The sequence below is a fragment of the Zosterops lateralis genome, assembly GCF_965231275.1.
Source record: "Zosterops lateralis genome assembly, chromosome: 1".
Taxonomy (NCBI): domain Eukaryota; kingdom Metazoa; phylum Chordata; class Aves; order Passeriformes; family Zosteropidae; genus Zosterops; species Zosterops lateralis.
The window spans coordinates 91,457,773-91,476,520 of NC_139762.1; the positions used below are offsets into that span (position 1 = coordinate 91,457,773).

Here is an 18,748-nt window from a genome sequence, read left to right on the forward strand (position 1 = left end):
TTCCTCAGCATTTTTATGATTTTTTCATTCTGTAAATCACTGAAGCATTGCTATAGGTTTGAAAGCATTTAGCAATGCACTGAATAGATAACATCAGAAACAGATTAATTGGTTCCATCACAAAACCAGTTCCCCAGGTAAATACACAGAGTCTAGACATGCTATAACCTTTTAATTACAGCAGTAAAAAGAAAGATGAATACTTTAAATAGCATTATCAAAAGATGTTACACTATACAAGTAGGTATTAGCTGCTTCCAATTACCTCACTTAAGGCAATTCTTATGATGTTCTGAAAAGACAACAGACTCCCAAGAAATTTATAAATTGATAAATTGAAATTCTGGATTAAGAAGGATCTTTGGTGACATTATTAAAAGTTAATACAATGTATTCTTCCTTTCTGTCCTTAGGGTAAAAAGAATTAAAAACAAGAGCCAATTAGAGGACCAGGTAGATCCCCAAGGATCTCATGGTATTTCCAAAGATTTTTTCAGCTAAAGCTTATGATGCATTTTCCTCTCTTTAAAAGACAAATTGTGCTCACACAGTAACTGTATTCTGATTCTCAACTCACTTATAAATCATATTAAAAACTGCAAAATAATGTATCCAACTGGTGAAGAAAAATAGCTTTTCAAAGTGCATAATAAAGACCCTTAAAAATGCAAACAAAACACTCTATTGGGAAAAGTCACCAGTGTTACAGTACCAGTTTGGAGAGGTTCATGTCTCGCAGAACTCTCATCACAACATTTTTCTCTGGCTCTTGGGGATTAGATCTTTTCACTGCTCCAAGTGTTCTTAAAACAGACAGGATATTTCTAAGCCCAAAGTCATAGTGAACCTTGAAATAAAGCATAAACAAAATTGGAACTGTAAAGATCAAATAGATCAAAACAAAAATCAAGAGAGGACTGAAAATTAAATTCACTTAAAAAATAAATGTTATAGAACTTCTCAATACAATTAAGTTCACATCTCTTTGTCTTTTCAAATAGACTTCCAGTTTTGTTGTTATCAAACCCTGAAGATATTTTCTAGTGTTTTATGTCCATACCAGAAAGTGTATTTTCTGGTGATACAGACCTCGCCCTTTTTTCCCAGGCTGACAAATTGGAACAATGCACTATGTAAATCCCAGAATTTTCAGCAAGAAATAATGTATTGATAAAATTTGCAGATGACCCCAAACTGGTGATTTTGATCACAAATAGAGTTCAAAATTACCAAGAGAAATTCAATACATTATCTATGTGTGCTGCAATTAAATAAAGGCAAGTGCAAAATACTAAAGACAGCAATAACCAACTGCACAAATAAAGAGTAATAAGTCTTCTTCATTGACTTGAGAAACAAATCAGGTGCACAAAGCTTTGCAGAAAAAATATCTGACATTGGATTGATGTCACATGCTCCTCAAAGATTTTTCTGCAATTTTAGTGAGCAATAAAATACAAATGTCCTTTTTAGGACAATTGAAAATATATTTCCATTGTAGTTGACATTTCTATACTGTGACCAAAACCTGGATTCCATATTTGAAGATGAACCCTACAGAAGAGAAATTCGAAAAGGAAAAAAAGCGATCAGCTGACTAGAAAACATTAGGAAAAAGTAATACAAAATCTACTGTAAAAGTAGGAAGAGTGAATATGTAGGATGAGTGATGACAAAAGTTTCAACATGCAAAAGATACCTGCAAAGAGGAAAACAGGAGGAATAGAAAAGAAGTAATGTGCCTAACTACAGCAAGGGAGAAATATTATGAGGAAAATATTGTGACCATAACAAAAAATGAAACTTTGGATCAGGTTGCCTGGGAAACTGCAACCTATCCATCAATAAAAAGTGCTAAGAACAGTGACAAACATTTATAGTAAATTATTTAATTAAGAATTATTTTTCCTCCAGAAAGGTAACTGGATAATTCCTCAAGGCTCTGCCCAGCTTCATTTTCTATAATTTAATCAGGTGCCAAGTTGTTACCAGTTGAAAATTTAGCTATGAATATATAGCCACGTACTGCCAGGAAATCTTATTTGCAGATGGGAACACTAATGCAAAAAAATTAACAATTTCCTATGACATTGATGAACTCAGACGTCACCTGAGTTCATCATCATTTAATAAATGACACGTCCTGGTGAAATGCCCAGAATCATGATAAGGGCTGATATATTTCTTTTTCTCCATGCTAGATGACCATCATTGACATACTGAAATGAGTTCAGCAAAAGATGACTGAGAGGAAAAGAGGCAATGTCAAAGTTTTCAGCAGGGGAAATTGGTATGGTTTGCATAATGAAAAGATTCTTCACAATAAGAATGGCCAAACAAAGAAAAGGTACTCAGAGAGGCTGAATATCTCCACTCAAAAAGTGCCTTAGCAACCTGCTCTAATGTACTGAGCTAGAAGCAGGACAAGCTGACCTGTAGAGGTCCCTTCCAACTTACAGGAGTCTATGATTCTATAGAAGTGATTACCTTGTTAAATTTGAAGAAATATTTTCATACCTAGCAGAAATTTAAAATAAGCTTAAATGACTTTTAAAGACAGAATTTCTGGTGCATTCCAACTGACCTTCATGATGGGTGGTTCAAGGTGACCTCTATTTACCCTAGTCTGTTTTCTAGTTTTGCAATTGCTTTGCCTTTTGGGAATGGCACAGAACAGCTAAAATTTACTGGCAGATGTGGATTATGAGTTATTTCTTTGCTACATCTTTTAACAGCAATCTTTAAAGATTGTGCTTGAGCAAAATGGGCTGCAGTGCTATGGCTGATGCTCTCGAAAGGAAGAATTAATTAAAAATCTGGTAAGTACTAGAAGCAGAGTTTGCTCCATGTGGAAAAGGAAAAAAAAAGGGGATATCAGTGCTTTGCTCCATATGAAAGCACCTTAAAGAGTTGATTCTCAAAAAACGGATTATCACCTCATTTGCTTTCAAGCTTTGTTAGGTTTTTCTTTTCAGTTTCTGTTTTTCCCTAAGCTGTAGGCTTTGTGGAAGGAGGTTCTAGGGAAGAAGTCCCATAACTAAGCCAAATAATTCACCTTTGGGGCTTTGTCAGAATAACTCTTTCACAGGCTTGTGGACATCTTGGGCTTCCTACATTTGCTTAAGGACTATTTTTTACTTTACTATTTATTGTTTTTCTTTACTGAAGGAGATGACAGCTGCTCAGGGTGCCTTTGGCTACTCGTGAGATCCTTTTTCTACAGAGTCTGCATTTGTGTGTGTAAAATGTCTGTAGGACTTCATGTATTTCTTCCAGCACATTCCTTTTAGTTTTTCTGCAGAGTAAGTTCTGCTGGTGAATGCTTGTTTGCTTTATTTCCTTCTGTTAATATACTGCATTTGTTGAAAACAGTGAATGTTCTGCCCATTTCCTATTGCACTGGTTCTTTATGTGACCCTGATTTTTCCAGTCAACTGCCTGGAAAACTCAGCATTACTTATCTTGGAATTTCAAATTTACCATTAAAAATTTTAATAAATAAGTTCCACTAGGAAAGAAAGACTAATATGAATTATAGAGTCACAGAATGGTTTGAGTTGACTTTAAAGATCATCTAGTTCCAACCCCCTGCCATGGGCAGGGACACCTTCCATTAGACCAGGTTACTCAGAGTCCCTTCCAACCTGGCCTGGCACACTCCCAGAGATGGGGAGTCCAGAAACTCGCCAAGCAACCTGTTCCAGTGTCTCACTACCCTTTACAGTCAAGAATTTCTTCCAAATGTCTAATCTAATATGCCTCAAGAAAGACTATCTGTACTTTATAATTTTAGTTTTCTGACCACACAGAAGCAATTTATGTCCCACTGTACTCTTGGAAGTAAGTTCAGTTCATGAGACTTCCATATCCAATCCAATGAACTCATTAGATCTCTTCTCTATATAATCACAAATTGCATTAGATGTATCCCCCAGCCTACAACAAACTTCACAAGGAACTTCAACAAGTGTTTCAAATTATTTCACTACTACTACAACAACAACACAGGTTCAAGTGAGGAAGTGGTGGACCCAACTGAGAAGCAGAAGATCCTGTCTGTGGTGGACAAGAGAGATGCCAGGAATGGTGGAACAGTGTGGAAAGGGACCCTTCTCAAGTGTATGTGTACAGATAAGGACAGGTGAAGAGAACAGCATTGTGGCAGAAGCTCCCACAACAGAAGGAGGTGCTAATTTGAAGTGCCTGTTTGTTAAGGCACGCAGCATGACAAGAAAACAGGGGAATATGACAGCTCTGTGTGCAGGTACAGGGTTACAGTCAAACTAGGAAATGTGGGGGCATAGATACAGGGAATGGATACAGGTTCTGTGGGAAGGAGAAGACAGGATGAAGAGATGGAAAGTTTCCCTTTAAAGTGAAAGAGCCAGTTGAGAGAATTTGTGTTACAATTAGAGGGCTCATCAACATTGTGACAGATGTCTGCTGCAAAAATAAGGAAGAAGCTGATGAGTCTTTCAACAAGTGGAATTAACCTCATCTTTGCAAGCCCTGATCCCCACTGGGGGCTTGACACACCCCAGTTTCTGCTGGAAGGGCAACACAGCAGGACAGAGCCCTTCAAGGAGATTTCAACACTGTCTCTGATAACATTCTCACAGACAAAATGGTGACTAGACAAGGTGGTCAGACATTTCAACATTGACCAAAGAGCCTGTGCAGTGTTTATCCTTGGAGATATTCAAAACTCATCTAGACAAAGTGCTGAACCACCTGCTCTATCAGATCTCACATCAAGAAGAGATACAGCACCTGTTCACTTCCAGAAGTCCCAGAGGAAAAAATCAGGTTTTCTCTGATTTTATGACTGTATAGAATGGATTTAGACAAGAGCAGGACTGTCCAAAGGGCTGTCCATAGGCACAGCCAGGACAGACTAGCATACTACCACGGGCCTGGGGAAAGCTGTGCTTCCTGGCTCATGCTACTAAGTATAGTGATCCATTATATGATACATGATACAAATGATTAGAAGAAAGATATCTATAGCAGGCTTCTCTAGTGGATACTGTAGAAATGTTAGGTGGTCCTGAAGAAATTATAAATATGCATGGAAGACTATTCCCCACAGACGTCATGGCTTACTTAGTAAGTACTATGGAATTTAAGTTAAAGGTGCACACCCAGAGCACTTGGTCATTAATTTTTGTAAATGTCAAGGAACCCCCTTGCTAGCATCAGGACATATGAGGCAAAGGACTGATCTGAGACAAGGTGATTTACCTTTGTCAATCAATTGACCTGTGCTTTGTTGTGGCCTTCACAACAAAGCACTTGGGTAACTGGCACAGGAGTTTTCCAGGTGGGAAACTGTAAGTTTCACAGAAGTCCTTCAGGTGGTTCCTATGGTCTGTAGGCCAACTGATGAGGCTTACTTATATACTTCAGTATGTTGATTAATATGATAAATGGAGAGCCTCCTTATCTCAGAGGCTCTAGAGGGAAAGTTCTGCTGAAGAAATTACAAACTGCACATAGAAACTCTGCACTCATTGTGCAGATGCAGTAATCATTGCATATAAAACATTGTCTATCACCCTTAAGATAGTTTAAACAAATTTTGTACAGTTAGGTTTTGTTTGGGTGTGTGCACTAAATTTTTAAGTACACTGTCCAAAGGTGAACCAGTTCCAGCATCTGTGACAACACAAAACAAGCAAAGCACTTCTGCACAAGGAGAAGGTCAAGTTTCTGGTGCCTGCTTTTGTGCTTTTTGCACATTGAAAGAAAGAATCTTGGACAAAAAATGACCACACAAACTGAGGCAATAAGAAAACTTAGTCTTACAAAGGCCAGGCACTGGTAAATATGTGGTATAGAACTGAAATCCTATAATAGAGACTGTAGTCAATTAGCACAGGTTCATCACTATCCAACCAAAGCAGGCATTTGAGCCAGAATTTACCAATTTAATTTACAATTTACAATTTATGATTTCTCATTGAGACCCTCTAGTGGACAGCCAGCACAGGGCATTCAAAAGGCAAGAACCAGTTTTGTTTCTACTTAAATACCCCATCCGAAACAGAACAGCAGTTTTCTGTTTCTAGTAGCATTCAGCAAGAGAGAGCCTTGTAGATACTCTGTAGTTATTTACAATTCTTATACTGCCACTGAAATAGATCTGGCCTTCATAAGTGAAGACATTGAAAAATGTGCCCTCTGCAAGTTCAGCACAGCAATACACACCGTTCCTCATAACTTCTCCAGTAACTGCACTCTGTTTAAGAATCACAAATCAAACTTCCTATACTACTCAATTTACTGTGAAAAATAAAAACAACATAATCATTTCAGACAGTCTTTCTGGAACTTGAAACTGAAAGCCCTAAAAATTGTATAGGCTCATGAGTGTAAAAATAATTACATATTCTATGAAAGTATATTATCTCCATATCCTTCCAGTGACAGCTTACAGTTGGACAAATATTTATTTTACCTGTTTAGATAACTGCTCTTCACAGAGTTTGTAGAGTGTATAGAATTTTTGACTAAGGACTTGGTTGTCTCGGAAACCAGCACTTGCCAGCTTGACTCGCATAATAATGCTCCTGTCAGGCACCATCATGGCAACTGTGCGAAACTGGACCTTCAGATTTTCAGGAAGTTCCTGTCGTCCCGCATAGCCAGGGTTCTGAAAATGCAATTCATAAACTCAAAAAGTATATAATGATGGCAGAGTAGGAAGCTTTCTCTTTCCTTATAACCGTTCAGCAAACGCAGGAGCACATGTGAGATTACGAAGGATAACTTGAGCATGCCACAATTACACTTCAGTACACATTTGCCTCAATACTGCAGTTCATGAAGTATGGGGTATCACACATTATCTGGAGATGTCCAAGACTCACAGATATAGATGGACAGCCACTTACAGATCTTGCTGGAGCTCTTTTAAATGCTTACTTCCTCAGAGTTTTGACAGTGTTCCAGTGCTGGAGGTTACTGTCCCCTGTGAGCTTTCCCAGACCATTTCAGTGCAAAGTCAGTCAAGCAGTGCAAGCCATTACCGAGTATAATTTAAACTAATGGATCTGACCTTTCACTGAAGATGTCTAAGTCATTCATATGAGTACTGCATGGCTCAGTTGTGACAACTGTACTCACTACCTGTGCAGTGATAACTTCTTAATCTCTTTCAGCTCTTTCCAAACTGTCTCCCCCTGGCCTTTGTATGGCACTTATTTGCCCTCTCTTTCAAATCACAGTAATAACATTAACACTTTTTCAAAGGTAGGACCCCCTAAAACAAAGACAAAGGCTTTCATTTTGAGTCGTGGGTATGTAGGTAGCTGAGGAGGGAGAGATACAAAGATGATTTTGAGGTATTCTTATACTTTCCTGCCGCTTTGCCTCCTGGATTGCTAGAAGCAGTCCACAGGCACCAAAGATAAATCTTCAGGAGGCCAGTGAACCAGAATGAGGGTGGTTTTCCTCATGCTGTCTTCCAGGATGGAGGTCAAAACTTCTTCACATGTGGTAAAATACTGACCAGACCAGCTACAATAGTCCTTGCAGTGGTCAATTACTTCTGGTTTATTTTGACAGACTTTGACTGAAATTATGAGGGGGTTAAGTTTAATCTCAATCTGTCAAATATTCAACTTATAAAGTCCTTAAAATACATAGTTAATGATAAATGCATACCTCAAGTCCTAAGATCCCGTTAAAAATATGGACAAGAGAAAATTATATTATAATTACTTTAAAAAATTATTGTTCAAGTTTCATTAACTATTTTCTAACAGACAGTTCCAATATTTCAAGATGGATATTTCAACAGGAAATGGAACAGAAAAGGTTTTTCACAATTATGCCATTTACACGTATTTACAGACATACCATAGTCAGAAATATACCAAATTCTCTGTCCATGTCAACAACATCACCATCAGTGAAGGTGAACTGAAGTTTCTTTTTTTTCTTACACTGAAGCACAATATATATCTGCTGAGCAGCCACTGATAAAACTGGGAGTTCAATGCGGTTAAATTCATCAAAGCAACCCCATGCACCCGACTGAGCTAAACCTAAGAAAAGCAAAAAGAAAAATATTCTGTTAAAATAGCAGATTTAACAAGAGTAATTTATATACAAAATACAGCATGTTCTATACAACTTAGTGTAACATGAGAAGAACAGAGATCACGAACACAGAATAAAATGAAAAGTAAAAACTCAAAATAAGTTGGGCTGTGGATTAATGACACTCAAAAGTAAGTATCACCCCTTGAATGAAAGATACATAAATTTCTTTACAAAGAATCCTAGACTTCTATAGCAACCATTCAGCAGAAAGTGTTAATTAATACTGTATATAGTACCATATAGTAGCATAAATGTGCATGTAGCATGGAAACTCATCTGTGCAGGGATTGAAGTTGTCAAAGATGAGCTTGAGAAACACCTACCTAAATGAAAAGCACAAAACCAAATAGTGACCACTACATTTCTGACAGAAGCATTGTAGTATTTCATAGCAACTATTTCATAGGTAAAAAATTACTGGAGATTAACATCCTGTTTTTCAAGAGAGAGGGAAGAATCTGATGTTACACTGAGAATTGTTACTTTGAACATGCCAAGGAGTTCCAGACAGACAGTAGTACCCACAAACATCATGAAATTAACGGCTTTGGGAGAGTCAAGTACTCCTTCTTCTGTATCATGCTAACAGGATTGAAATAGGAGAGTCTACTGTGGCAACTTTCCAGAGCAGTAGTGGGAAAGCTACATAATCCCCTGCTCTTCCACATTCATTTCACAAGTGACAAAGGCTAGTAAGTCTATGTAGGAGCTTCATGGATGCCAACTCTCCCTTCCCAAAGACCACACTGGACTAGTATTTCCAATTCTTGGGTCCATACCTACAAGTGTTCAGAAACGTTTAATTCACTCCCCTGACTGGTGGAGCTCAGCTTGGCTTAAGCAGTTTGAAGGCAGTACTAAAGGCAGAAATAAAGCACATGTACAAGAAAAGGCATCTGTGCATTTGCAGCATTGAATAACCATGCCCATGCTCCCCTGAATCCCCATACTTTATATGGCAATGCCTATAGCACTTAGTGGTTTATGTGTAAAGTCAATTCCTTAAGAACTTTAGATAGTTCAAGAGAAAGTATTCAAAAATCAGTAACAATACTATGAAGACATATTCTATCACTTTGTCTTGTTTTCTCTTTCATTTTTTTTCTTCTCTTGCCTTTGCTCAGCCACATCTTCTCATAATATGCTACTTCTCCTCCCTCTACTTTTTCTTGTCTGATCTTCTCTTGCCCTTTAATATGTTCTTCCAAATGCCCTTAATGCCACTTCTATATTTCTTTTCTGACATTCATTTTTTTATGATTTTTTCATGCCCATTAACCAATTATTTTAATAATGTTGCATGAATTGTTCTTTTTACCATGTAATTTTGAAAGAACAAAACTAGAGGAGTCAAACCAGGTCAAAATCAGTAGTAGTACAACCAAAATTGGCTTCTTAAGGCTTGATTCAGTCAGGGCAATACTGCAGATCTCCCGTGAAACTTATCTCAATTCCATATGTAACCTTTTCCTAAACTGCTTCTAATTAATTTCTGTGATATTATAAGGAAAAAAAAGATCCTCCAAAGGAAAAGAATCTGAAGAGAATGAAAAGTTACATGGACTTAATTAAAAACATTAAAAGTAAGTGGAATATATACAAATACCATGATGCCATAATGATACAGAGATTAAAGTATTTCTATTGACAGTTACCAAATTTAAAGCATGGATTACTCAATCCTACTCTCTTTGGAAACAAATGAAGAATGTTCCTTGACTTCATTGGTGTGGTAGAAAGTCCTCTAACTGATGTTCCTCTCCTTTTGTGAGGAATTTCTGGGCTCTGGATGCCCTCAACAGCCCTTCCTGAGGCTTCTATCCAGACTCTGTATTCCAGTCCAGGAGTTCCATTGTAGCTCAGGCAGGTCTGGACTGTATTGTGTGCAGGGCTGTGCACAGTCCCATCTCCTCTTATCCTGAACTGCTGAATGAACTTCCTGGAAGGAGCCCACAGCTCCACAGTGTTACCCCCAGTCCTGCCTCCTGCTGTTTCTGACTAAATTTCCTAGATGAATCCTGGATTCAGCTGGTCATTTCACATTGTCTGAGATCACTGGCCTGATGATGGAAACAAGCTGTCAACAGCCTGCCCTGCTTAGGCACTGTGGGACTGTGCCCTGCTGAGTGAAGTCCCTGCCCTTGCCTTTGTGCTGGTCAGCCTGGGCTCCTGGGTCATCTTCCCTCATGGAGCTGTCCCATTCTTGCTGCTCCCTGATAAAAAAGCCTTACTGCAGAGATTTTTTTTTAATTCATTTGTCCCCTTTTGTAACGTGTTGTATGACTTCTGGGATCCATTCTAAAAAGAAACCAAAAAAAAGTGGGGTTTTTCTGCCTTGTTTATTAAACATAAATATCTACTCTCTGGGGATACAAGGAGAATTTCTAAAGCTGGATATTCTTTAACTAAGAAACTTAGTTCCATATAATATTGTCTCTTACATTTACTTTCTGTATCTTAAAGGGTTTTGGAAATAATTTCTCTATAGAATGGTGAGTGTCAGTTCTGACCAAATAATTTTTCTTTGGGACAGGAAAAAAAAATTCACTTGTTCTGTAATGCCACCTGCTGCATGGAGTTAGGAAACGTCATTCTCAGACAAAGCCAATATCCCACAGCTTTGAATAAACTCAGTTCTTGCAAAATTATTTCATTCTTGTGGTGTTGGAAAAGGAAAGAAAATACACATGTATGCTAAAAACACACACACAAGCAAAGGCACAGTAAGCAAACTCCCCACTGCAAAACAGCTCAGAGACAATGCAATTTTGTCATATTGTGAATTAAATTCTGTTCCTATGCTGAAAATATGATAGTTATCAAATACATAAGTTGAGTAAAAGCAGAAAATAAAGGACAGGACTAAAGAGATCTTATAATTTTATCTTAAAAATGTCTTAAAAATCCCTGCCCCAATCAGTACAGATATCCTACAAACCTGGTTCTCAAGAATCTCAGAGTAGCTATTAGACCCCAGACTATAAAATTCATATCTGCACTGCAGTGCCATGTCTCTTTTTATGTATTTCTCTGCAATTTTTTCCCAGATTTTACACAGAAACAGAGCTATAGTGATTCAGTGGAAATGCCACTGAAACAAAGCTCTGTCTAGCCAAAGTGCAACTGAGAAGCAGCAAACTCAAAAGTAACCATTGGCCTGAAAGAATTTACAGTATGCCAGAGTTGTGTATTCACACTCTGAATTAAGAAAAATATAAAAATCTTACATTAAATATTGCATTAGATACCAAATCACAAAAAGTTACTTCATGTGAGACTGGCAGTGTTTGACTGTAACTACAGAAAACAGAACCAAAACAAACACAGTTTTTATACCCATCTACAGGCAACCACAGACAGAAGGTTTTCTGAAGGGTGTCCACCAACACTTTTCAGGAACAGTGATGAAGTATCCCTGATTTGCTATTCATGGGAAATTTCAACACTGAATTTGATATAAGAGATGACTTGAAAATTCATCTTCCCACTTGCATCCGTGGTATTTTCTCAGGTTACCTCAGTCCAGTTCAGGTGACAAGTTGTATCTGAATCTACATTTTGGTTCAAATTTGAAAAACAAAACTGTCAAAGATCAAAGTCCAGGCCTTGAACATATCAGCTAGATCATGTGCCTATGAATGAGTCACACAGAAAAGCAAAACAAATGGAAACAGGGAAACAGAAAGATCAAAACTCAGCTCTGACCCAACCAGAAGAACTTCAAATCATAATTTTATGATTTGAATATACAATCTGAGATTACAATATATGTAATATTAGTTATCTTATATTTTTTCTATTTATTTTTTCTGAAGATGAAACTTCTTGTCTTTACAGAAGATGTCTGGAAACATGCCTGCAGACAGGACAACACCATCTCTCTCTGCCTCTTTTCTCCTCGCTGCTAAACCTGTTTAATATCTGATGACATGATTCACAGCACCAGACAAAGTGAACAGTTTGGATGGGGAAACTCTGGTGATGAAGCACCAAGCCTAGCACAGATGTGTGGAATTCTGAAAAATTTCCCATTGTAAGCACTGAAATATGTAATATGTTAATGAGAACTTTCTTATCAGTCTTCATGAAAATGCTTTTACAGCTGAGAACTATCCTTCTTTTCCATTAAAGACCTCATGTGTAGTAAGAAATCTTTATCTGAACTCACTTTGCCCTTTATATAAAATTTAAAAGAGCTCATTACCTTCCCTAACTTCAGTATATCCACTCTTCAAAAAATTTCAGCTATTTTAAGGACATAAAAAACGTGATTGCAAGCCAGGCCCTTCCAAGTAGTGACACTACGTCCAAAACAACTGACTTCAAACGTCCCTTCACAAATGAAAGCATCAATGATTTATTTAAGAACAGAATCTTACTTTTACTCCCAGACACACAATAGCCATATGAATGCTGGAAAAACCCACTCTATTCAGGACCTATTCAGATGGATCTGTTACCTAATTCTCAGGCAAATTCTCTGAGAAGCAAGGTATGATCTCACTTGCAAATTTACTGAAGTAAGCAGTCACAGGCATGATGGTTGCTTGAGCAGCAATTAGATGAGTTCTATAAACATTTTTTCTAGCTCATATTGAACACCAGCATGCCATTAAATGAGGCAGCCAGAGAAGAAGGACACATTACACAGTATTACTTTGCTGGAAAATGGTCAACTTATAGAAGAACAGCAGAAAAAGAAAGCTGAGCCCTAAAACTCAACTTTTAGATACAGAAATCGTGTCCAGTTTAATAAAAGAAAAGCAATGACAAGCTGCAATGATCACAACTGCCTCAGTGTGAAATGGGAAAGGATAAGTTATCAAAGTGCTCAGGATAAGAAGACAGAAAAAAGGCAAGGGTACAAAACTAGGTATCTGAACTGACAAAAGTCACAAACAGTTTAATACAAAGAAGTGAAATCCCCACGGAGTCAGGAAAAGAGGTGTTTACATAAAGAGATACAAACATCCTCACAGAAGGAGTAGAGCAGAAGAAGACAACAGCTTGGCGGCATCAAAGACAAACCCACTGGAAGGAGAAACAAAGGCTGTCATCTCCCTTACAGACTGATGACTGCAGGTGCAACAGACACTCAGCAGATGACTGTGCTTGGCATTATGATCATACTCAGATATCCCAGGCCTCTTTTGTCTAATAACAATGAGGAAAATAAACCTGTGACACTAAAGGTCTGCATGCACGATAAAAGACGTGCAAGTAAAACTTGGCCCAGATCTGTGGGGGTGACAAGAGGTGCTTTGAGAAACTTGTGACCTTAACTGAAGATATTCATATGCATAGGTTTCAGTTTCTAGCTCAGAAATGTTCCTCTGTTTAAAAAAATCATGGCCAGCTTTGTTGGCTTCTTAATTGAAACTAAATATTATATTTTAGCCTTCAGGAGATATCACAAGAGTAGAAATTTTGTTTATGATACCTTGTGTTACAGTTAAAAGCCCACCCCTCCATAAAATGGTGGTGTTCTGTGGTCAATCAGTCCATATATAAATGCAGCTATATACAATAAAACAGACCATAATAATGAAATCTGCACATTTGGGATCACTAATCACTGTTTGCTAAACTAAATTTAAAATTTTGCTAATCACGAATAGTATCAGAGTTTGACTCCTGGTTTCAAAAGAGTCCTATAGTTAAATAAGACAATGCAACACTTTGCATATTTCCCTGCCTTGCACAACATCATTAAGCTTCACATCTGATTGCCTTGTTCAACACAAAAATAGCAAATAATAAATACAAATCCTCTCCACATGGGATGGGTGGGACAGAGGTGTTAAAAAAACCCAAACAGTAGAAAGGATTAAAAGGAAAAAAGAAAAAATAAATAGATGGGGAAAACCATTGAAGAATATTCAAACAAAAAAGTACTGGAAAATATGCAGGCAGAAGGAGGGAAAAATCAAATAAAATCAAATATCAGGTAAATTTGATAAGTAAGAAATAAGAGGAAACAGAGGTGAAAATGCCCTCCAAATCATTGCTAACTTATTACTGAAGGGGCAAAAACCTACAACTCTTAAATGAATAAAGCAGGTATTTTCTTACCTTTATAGATACGACCAAGTCCTCTGTAGTCCATTTGGTCTGAACAATTGAAAACAACAACATACTTTCCCAGGCATTTGCCCATGTCTTTAGTTGTCTCTGTTTTCCCTGTCCCAGCAGGTCCTGCTGGTGCACCACCCATACTCATGCCCAGGGCCTGTGCCAAAGTGATGTAGCACCTAAAGACAGATCAAACAGGTCTGTGAATATTTTCCTACCAATAATCACTTGAAGTCCATTAATGCAACCACAGCAGATGCATTATCCAGAGCTAGGAAGCAGGCAGAAATGTATTTCCATGTGGTGTCCTCAGTCATCCCCTTTGCACACTGTGAAGCTGAGTTAGCAGGACCAACTTTGCTCCACCCGCAGAAAAAGCCCTCATCCAGCACAGCCATGACTGCAACAGCCTGGGAAATCCACAGGCCAATTCTAAATGCTGAACACCAAAATACTGTAGTACTGTGATTTTCTCAGACTATCATACACCATTCCTCCATTACAGCCTCATTCTGCAGCACCCAGCCATTGGATTTCTGCCTTTTCCCCCTCCCTTCTACTGTCTCCCCAGAGCTCTCACAATGGGCTCTCTGATCTGACAGTAGGAAGGCACAGAGGCTGGAAGCACCTCCATAGAAGCACCACCATTTCCATAGCAGCATGCCAAACCAAAGCAGTGCTGCCAGTTGTGTGAAAATCTTTGAGCTCCAGGAGGGCAATAGATGAGAATGAAGATTGCAATGGGCAATGGGGAAAGAGGAGGAATCTCTGACTCCTATGATCATCTTCTGCTTCAGCCTCCATCCTGGGTTGAAATCCACAGGTTTAAGTCTCAGCCTTCCCAGATGGTGTGGAGGTTACCAAGGGATGTAAGAAAGTCTGTTGTTCTAACCTCCAATGCTCCAAAATCACAGCTAACTAAATAGCTTTATGATAGATGTGGGTAGATAAAATGGGCACTGGAGAAAATCCCGAATTATAGCACCTAGTATGACTTCTTATGAAACAACAGAACACTCATTCTAATATAATAGAAGTAAGAATGCTTTATCACCTTATTACTCAGTGGTCACTTAACAGGCCATTATTTAACACATAAAAAATACCACTCCTAACAATTCTGCTACTGAAAATGAGGTAAGGACAAACGGAATACATTGCACAATTTCTATATAGACTTTCACTTCATTTTTGGTGTATGCCATGACATGGACTGTGTCTGATATGATGTGCAAGAGCATTCAATTTCAGTGCCATTATCTTAATGCAATGTACTACCAGCTGTGTGTATTTATCATGTGCTTAGGGAATCTCTCTGAACATGAAATCATTAGCCAAACAGGTCTTGACTCCAAGCTGATTAATGGAACAAAGACACCACTACCAGAAAATTTTCGGAAGATCAGACAATTCCACACAGCAGTATTATAAATACAAAAATGGAAAAAGCCCAAAAGGGGAATAAAATCTGTTGTTGTGCAACATTGCTTAGGTACGTAAGTTTCCCATGCTGACACTAAGAAACACCTCTGCTTCAAATACCCTTTCAACATGTGACTGTGGGTAGCCTCAAATCCCTGCAGCTTTGTTTGGCTCTTCCAGGTTTGTCCAAAGAGAGATATGCCTGTTCTTTCTGTTGTTTCTGTTATTATTATTAAAGTTCAGAGTAATTTAAAAGGCTTGTTTTCTTCAATCATGTTGCCCTGTGCTAATTTTCAATCTTGAGTGACACAATACCTTGTAGAATCATAAAATATCCTATGCTGAGTTCCAGTCTAATTCTTGGCTCTGCACAGTACAAAACCAAAACCCACACCATGTGCCTGAAAGCTTTGTCAAAACACCTTTTGAACTCTGACAGGCTTGGTGCCATAACCACTTCCCTGACTGCATTTTAATTCTGCGAACAAATTTTGAATGACAACATTTTCTTGATACTGGCTCTCCTGGTGGGTAAAAATACTTTCAGTATGTTTGTGCTGCCATAGCCACTAATCATGTGTACTGCTGCAAACAAACCTCTATCTAACATAGGAACAGTAGAGTGCATAACATAGAATTTGGGAGATGTGTGTTATTTATTAAAAACCAGGTAATCCACCTGCAGAGGTTTGGCTTTCTTAAATAGCTCACAGGGAATAATTTTCATTCAGAAATGGGCAAAAATCTGAATTTTCATTAATAAATAAAATCTAGTAGCATAAAGAATGCGAAGACAATTTGAACGTTAACTCAAGATAGGGCTTTTGAGAAAACTGGTCTAGTGGAAAATGTCCCAGTCCAAGGCTAAGGGGTTGGAACTAGATGATTTTTAAAGCCCCTTCCAATCCAAACCATTCTATAATTCTATAAATGATTGAACATGCGAAGTATTTTGACATCCATATCCAGATATAAAAGAGCAAGCTCTGGCATAGCAAATACATCTGTCTCTTGCCTAGCTGAAGCACCAACCAAGCACTTTAGGAAAATAGGCATTTAATGAAGTTTATACTATGCTGTATAACTAACAGTCCAGCAATAAAACCTTTTCCTTATGGTTGCCCTTAGAATTTTTCTGTGTTTTTAGTCCTGCAATTCTCCATAGGCCATTCTTAAAACCATACTGTATGGTTTGACAACATTTATGTAATGCGATGTGCTGAGTTACTGCTTTTTCCTACAGGGTGACTTCAAATTAATCACTTGCTGAATTTCCAAAGCAACTACTTGCTTATTGAAAGCATCAATATATTGGTGTTTAGACTGACTCCATTCAGGCTGGTGAAGTTGTAGGGTGTTCAGGAATATTTGTCTTGAGAACAAGTAAGTTTTTCAATGCCCATCACAGCTCATATAGCTCAAGCAAACAATCAAATTCAACCTGCTTTCGATAGCTGAATATATAAGCACTGGCCTCTGCTGTTCACCAGCGATATTGCAGCATTGTAGTGCAACCTAAATAATTCTGACTCATGAAAGTTAAGAAAATTAAGTCGAAGTAATTCAATCTTAGCTCCAATATTATGCACTTCATTCCTTTTATAAATACCTGTCAGTTAAGGGAGTTATAACAAGCCTGTCTGTACAGCCTAAGTATTCATTGCAGTAGGTGAACTCTACATCAGTGATTTTGATAACACATTTATCCAAGTCTTCAAGAAAATAAAATCGGGATTGTTTTTGCCATTCAAAATCAGATGGAGATTTAATGTTCATACGGACCTATTACAGAAAAGAAAAATCATTAATACAGAAGTGAATCAGCAACAATTTAATCTTAAATTCCATACAGGAAAGAAAGTCTACTTCATATAAATTCATGACCTTGAAGAATGAGCACAGAATCTGTCAGGAGTCAAGATATCCGGAATTATCTTTTCAAACCTGTCCATAACATGCTCTGAACCTTCTGTCCACTTTCATTTTCCTCTGATTTGGGCACAGAGATTATGAATCGTGTCTTACAGAGATATTGAAAAGCCATCATGGAAAACATAAAAAATGAACAATACTGGCTGTCCTGCATAGTAACTGCACCATTACGCACAGAAATACTAAATTGGGGATAGTATTTGAATACATTGTATAGACGTCTGAGTGCTCTTTTTTTGGGTAGTATTTTTCAGTATGAACCTGCCCCACACATATTTAGATTTGTGGTAATTAATAGACTCGTTATTATTGACACTGGATCTTAAAACCACTGGCCTCTTACAGAAAATGTTGCCCTGGTTATTGGCCTTGCAAACATAGTGTAAGATGAAGAGGAGGTTCTGGAATCTCAGCCACTTCCCTCTCCTATATCTTATTTACTAAAGGATGTGTTTGGCAGAGAATAGAATGCTTTGAGAGAAGGCTATAATTATATATACCATTTAAGAACCCTTTTCCCAGTTTTGGACTTGGCTTTGACTTTTATATTTCATATACAGGACCCAGAAATTTAACCAATTTTCCATTATTTTATTATACTATGACATTTAATTAATTAAGAAAATAGTTATGAAGATAAATTAAAAATTAAAGGAAGAGGATAAAAGTCCATGCTTATCTTAGAAGCCAGCAGTTTTCTTTCTAGATTTCAGTACTTTTCTTTATTGTTTTCTATTTTCTTTACACATGCACTTAATTTTTATCTTCTTAACATATATGCATAAATTGAGCAATCAGTATTGAATTATTGACCTTTGCATCATTCAAGCCCTTTGGAAATTATTTTACTACCATTTTTATAATTATACTTTCATTTATTCAACATACTTATCTAAAGGAACCCTGAAGCAACCCAATTATCAAAAAAATTAAAATATCTGTTATATTTATTGTTGCTATAATCTTCAAATATATAAAGTCTCACTGTTTTTACCTTTTAATAACTATTACCTTACATCAACACATAGGCTGGATCAGAAATCACAAGATTGACAGGAATACTAAAGGGAGGTTTTTTACATTTACATTTCAATCAAGTGATGCATTAAATCTTCAAACTGAGCGTATAGTTTAATTTTAAAAGCTAAACTCTTTTGCTCATGGTGAATTTGTGCATGATGAGATAAACAATCATTTTAAAAACTGAAGTCTAAAC

General features: G+C 37.4%; 1 protein-coding gene across 1 annotated transcript in view; it reads right to left on the reverse strand.

The window, feature by feature from the left end:
• The window catches only part of LOC310906945 (dynein axonemal heavy chain 5-like), a gene marked incomplete at both ends in the record, with an annotated part of 154,876 nt that overhangs the window by 92,920 nt on the left and 43,208 nt on the right, over window positions 1–18,748 (reverse strand). The window contains 5 exons of the mRNA XM_083856673.1: window positions 713–847; window positions 6,458–6,652; window positions 7,861–8,048; window positions 14,179–14,357; window positions 17,210–17,382. Coding sequence (XP_083712799.1) covers window positions 713–847; window positions 6,458–6,652; window positions 7,861–8,048; window positions 14,179–14,357; window positions 17,210–17,382 — 870 coding nt within the window. The remainder of the gene's footprint in view (window positions 1–712; window positions 848–6,457; window positions 6,653–7,860; window positions 8,049–14,178; window positions 14,358–17,209; window positions 17,383–18,748) is intronic.